This window comes from Nicotiana attenuata, chromosome 7 (genome assembly GCF_001879085.1).
Source record: "Nicotiana attenuata strain UT chromosome 7, NIATTr2, whole genome shotgun sequence".
In the NCBI taxonomy this organism is placed as follows: Eukaryota; Viridiplantae; Streptophyta; class Magnoliopsida; order Solanales; family Solanaceae; genus Nicotiana; species Nicotiana attenuata.
The window spans coordinates 73,761,744-73,767,258 of record NC_031995.1 but is presented as its reverse complement, the minus strand read 5'-3'; the positions used below and the strand labels follow the sequence as shown (position 1 = coordinate 73,767,258).

The following is a 5,515-nucleotide window of genomic DNA, read 5'->3' as shown; positions in this document are numbered from 1 at the left end:
CGACTCACATTCCTTTTTATACGGATATATATTTTCAAAGAACTCAGCATTATCTGATTCTATAACTGTATTATTATGAATGTCGGGATTTTCTAATTTATGAACTAGAAATCGATATGCTTTACTATTAGTCGCATATCCTATGAAAACATAATCAACGATTTTCGGTCCTATTTTTACCCTTTTGGGTTTAGGAACTTGCACTTTTGCCAAACACCCCCACACTTTAAAATAATTCAAGTTGGGCTTCCTTCCTTTCCATTTTTCATATGGAATGGATTGTGTTTTGCTATGGGGTACTCGATTTAGTATTCGGCTAGCCGTAAGACCGGCTTTCCCCCACAAGTTCTGTGGCAAACCAGAACTTATCAATAATGCGTTCATCATCTCCTTTAATGAACGATTCTTTCTTTCTGCAATCCCATAGGATTGGGGCGTGTAAGGGACCGTTGTTTGATAAATAATTCCATATTCTAAACATATTTGTTCAAAAGGAGATTCATATTCACCACCCCTATCACTTCTTATCATTTTGATTTTCTTGTTAAGTTGCGTTTCAACTTCATTTTTGTATTGCTTGAATGCGTCTATTGCTTCATCTTTACTATTAAGTAAGTAAACATAGCAATATCGAGTACTATCGTCAATAAAAGTTATGAAATACTTCTTTCCACCGCGAGATAGTATTGACTTCATATCGCAAATATCTATGTGAATTAAGTCTAAAGGATCTGAATTCCTTTCAACTGACTTATAAGGATGTTTAACATACTTAGATTCCACACATATTTGATATTTTGATTTGTTGCATTCAAATTTAGGCAATACTTCCAAATTAATCATTTTTCGCAAGGTTTTATAATTAACATGACCCAAATGTATATGCCATAATTCATTCGACTCAAGTAAGTAAGACGAAGCTGAAATTTTATTATTATTTTCAACAACCATTACATTCAGCTTGAAAAGGCCCTCAGTGAGGTAACCTTTTCCTACAAATATTTCGTTCTTACTTATTACAATCTTATTGGAAACAAAAACACATATAAAACCATTCTTAACATGAAGTCAAGCAAAGACTAAATTTTTTCTAATCTCGGGAACATGAAGGACGTTGTTCAAAGTCACCACTTTGCCGGAAGTCATTTTGAGAAATATCTTCCCATATCCTTCAATCTTGGCCTTTGCAGCATTTCCCATAGAAAGCGTCTCATCGGGTCCAACAGGAGCATAAGTAGCAAAAGCTTCTCTAACGGCACAAACACGGCGAGTGGCTCCAGAGTCAATCCACCACTCTTTAGGATTGCCCACCAAGTTGCATTCGGAAAGCATGGCACATAAGTCATCAACATCATCATGCTTTTCAACCATGTTTGCTTGACCCTTCTTCTTGTCTTTCTTCAGAGCACGACACTCCGTAGATTTGTGTCAGGCTTTTCCACAGTTGTAGCAATTTCCACTGAACCGCTTCTTGCTTGGGTTCTATTTCGGTCCAGAAGCCTTCTTCCTCTTTTTGTTCTCTTCAACAATATTTGATCCCATTATTGTTGAGTTTCCACGGCCTCTCTTTTCAGCAGCTTTGTTGTCCTCTTCGATTCTCAACCAAACAATGAGATCTTCAAGGGACATCTCCTTGCGTTTGTGTTTCAAGTAGTTTTTGAAGTCCTTCCACAAAGGAGGCAACTTCTCAATCATCGCTGCTAATTGGAATGCTTCATTGATGACAAGAACTTCAATGAAATTTTTGTTAGTAAAAATACTAAGATTACTACTTTCAACATCAGTATTAATTTGATTTATACCTTCAGCAAGGAGATCGTGAATAATCACTTGCAATTCCTGGACTTGGGTAATAACAGACTTGCTATCTACCTTTTTGTAGTCCAAAAACTTTGCAGCAACGAACTTCTTCAACCCGGCATCTTCGGTTTGTATTTCTTTTCAAGCGCAGTCCACAGTTCTTTTGACGTTTCCACGCCACTGTAGACGTTATACAAAGCATCCTCCAACCCGCTTAGAATATAATTCTTGCACAAGAAATCTGAATGCTTCTACGCCTCAATCACGAGAAAGCGTTCAGTTTCTGGAGTTTCATCGGACAGCACAGGAACATCTTCCTTGATGAACTTCTGGAGACTTAGAGTACTCAAGTAGAAGAATATCTTTTGCTGCCAACGCTTGAAATCAATCCCGTAAAAAATTTCGGGTTTCTCCGGCGGTGCCAATGCTGCCGGTATTGTTTGGCTCGTTGAGGCATTGGCAGTCACCATTGGAACAGCTTGGTTCATAGTTTTATTAGGCATTTCTGTAAAAGAATGACACAAATGTTAAAGTCACGTAGATTTTAATCTCTAATAGAGTACAAAACCACAAAGGTTTTGCTCTCCATAAACAGTGAGTACAAATACAGAAAATATATTAAATTCCTTAAGTTTGTTAGTAATCTGTATTTGTAAAACAATTCTAGAGAAAATAAAATAACATAAACAAAAATGTAAACGAAATAACAAAAATCAATTCGAGCCCACTGAATTCACAGTGTTTCCTTATGGAATTTAATCCCCTCCTAGTACCCAAGGTTATGGATTATTTCCTCCCAGGATAGAATGAATTACACACTGGTGTAGTGGTACTTCAAACCCCAGTGTTTCAGCGAACACAAAGTTCGGTAGCAAATCACACTTACTGTTGCTTTGTTTGATGTTAAAAGTATGCAGAAGAAGGAGGAGAAACTCAGAAAATCGTATGGAAATTTTGAGCAGAATAGTCTTGTATTTATAGCCATGTTTATGCAAAACGGCCACATCATAAATGACATAACATAAATGGCTATTTATTCAACAATAAAGAGGAAAATTGGATTTAATATTAATATTTATTTTAATATTAATATTCTGTTATTAAAACGAATATTTAATAATATTTCTGTTAATATTTTACTATTAACAAATAAATTTGGTCCAAAAAATTTATCAATCAATCGATCATTTGTCCAAATCCAAATCCGAATTCGAAGCCGAAGCCGAAGCCGAAGCCAAAGGCGAAGCAGAAGCCGAGCCGAGCGAGCGACGATGACGACGGCGCGAGGCTTGCCTTCTCCTCAACTCTTTAAGAGCTAGAAGAAGAACAATTGCTTATATACCCATAAAAAAACCTCTTCCTCTTCCAATATGGGACCTTTGCCAAGGGTGGAAACTTAAAATTTCACTCAAAAATTTCATTTCCCTCGATTTCCCATTCACCCTCTTTTAAGTATTTAATATACTTAAATAGATAAAACCCCAACAACTTTCACCCCACACCATCGCCTCGGGGCATTTTTGGTGTGGCTCGCCACAGGGCTTGCCCCGAAAATGCCTTTTAAAACACTGGTGCATACTTTGATTAATTTCATCGAGGATATGCTACCCTACACCAGCACAAGTGTTGGGTAAATCTGTTTACCATGACTAGAGCAGATAGAAAGAAATCACCAATTATTTTTTGCGTTTCACTGAAATTTGAACTCGAGGCTTCTCGTGGTTCTCCCAAATTTTCTTTTTCGGGTTTCACTAAAATTTGAACTCTAGACTTCTCGTGGTTCTCCCCATTTTATTTTATTGACTCTATATCACAAGCTTGAGTGCAAAGTTCATAACATCTTCTTCTTCTTCTCTGAGGGAGAGAAAGATCTTCAGTTGGGTACTCATAACCATCTTTTGTTATGTTTTTTGTATGACATTAGTGTCCAAATCAGTTTGTGCATACGTCGGCTAATTTTATTGAATATATGCTATCTTACACATGCACAGATACAGAGTAACTCTGTCTACTCATGACTTGCGAAAATAGAAAGAAATCACCGATTATTTTTGCGTTTCACTGAAATTTGAACTCCATACTTCTCATGGTTCGCTCCATTTTATTTCATTGACCATTGGATCACAATCTTGAATGCAAAGCTCATAAAATCTTTTCTCTTGTTCTATTAATCAAACTTCACTCTTTTTTTAAAAAAATAGGGGCGAGGGAGGGGAAGGGGGAGTCTTGTCATAATTGAAGTTGCCCTTAGGACACTTTAAATTAATTTATCGTGCCCGAGGACGTGCCGAAGTAAAGGGCAAAGCTCATGTGCCAATATGACCACCTTTTTTCAATTATGCTTTTCTTACAAAATTTAAATCAAATATTTTCTTTAAATTAGTCCCGAAAATTTGTATTCAGCTATACTATCATTTTTTTTTTTTTTTTTTTTTTTGCGTGAAATGATATTAAATACTACTAGTATTACATACTGATAGTACTCCGCGTAAATTATTCCAGAAGTTAAAGGGAACTTGTGAATTAATCCTCAAAAAATACAATCCTTTTCTTTTGTATAAAAGATAAAAGTTCCCATTCTATTTATAACATTTCCCAAACCAGGACCTTAGTACACATCCAAATAGGGTAAAATAAAGAATGAAAAGAATAGAGAATGTTATGTTAACGCTTGTAGTATCAATGTACATACAAAGAATCGAAAGTGAGGACTCTAAGAAATATGCAATCCAGCCAAAACCTCCTTAGCCAACTCTACCAAATGAAACAAAACCACAGCAGTTGAAGTGGGCACACTCAATGCAATGAGTGCAACCATGCCCAAAGCCAAACTTGGTCTTGTATCCATCAACTCGGACTGCAAGAATCCCATGGCTTCACAAATATTCGAGTCATAATTCGCGTAAAGACTCTTCTCCCAATTCGTCCATTCAGCTGAAGGCTCGTAATTCCTCTCGATCATCTTCATCTCATGAATTCTCTTTCGAAGGACGATCATGTTCTCATTTACAACACGACAGTTATAGTAGTTTTGATCACGTGCTTCTCTTTTCATTGCCAACGTCTTTGTTCTTGAAGCTCTTGACGATGACTTTGTTTTTGGTGAGAATAGTGAAGGAAGAATTGGAGAAGAAGTAAGGAAGGAAGTTGATGCTGTTGCCATTTTGGTTGATTAATTTTGTGTTGAGGGTTGAGTCTTGAGTTTTTCTTGGAGTTGTTTAGAGAAATATAATGAGGTTTAGAGGTGTGTTGGATGTATGTATTTATAGATATTGGCTCATGTGCGAGGGTGTTAAAGTCTTAAGCCAATAATAAGGAATGACGCATAGCCGCGTGAAAATGCCAGCAACCTATTAGATAGGTGCGCGTTTTTCTCACTTGGGAATCAAATATTATTTCCTTATTTCAAGTATTGAATTACTGGCGTTTGCAAATATTGATTTGGTCCTTATTATTTGCAAATACTTTTTAGATCATTTATTGGAGTAAGCATAGATTTGAAAAAGAACAATTAATTTTTACTGTTAATTATTTTATTATTAGGGGAGGGAAAGAGAAATGAAAAAGGGAATTACAAAGTCGAAAAATTAAACTGCAAACAAGATAAAAATTAAAGTAGCCAACTAACTTAAGTGCTAAAAGTTTTCTAATTAATATCTTCTTGGTTTCTTTAATGATACATTTAGAATATTGGAAATGGCCATTAATTTTGGAA

General features: G+C 35.9%; 1 protein-coding gene across 1 annotated transcript; it reads right to left on the bottom strand.

The window, feature by feature from the left end:
* On the bottom strand, positions 4,514-4,963 carry LOC109230168. The gene has a single exon (XM_019395692.1). It carries the CDS (start codon positions 4,961-4,963, stop codon positions 4,514-4,516), a length of 450 nt encoding a protein of 149 aa, XP_019251237.1.

What these genes read in the sequence shown, in the direction of transcription:
- LOC109230168 (XM_019395692.1), bottom strand. Translation starts at nt 4,963, where the DNA reads ATGGCAACAGCATCAACTTCCTTCCTTACTTCTTCTCCAATTCTTCCT.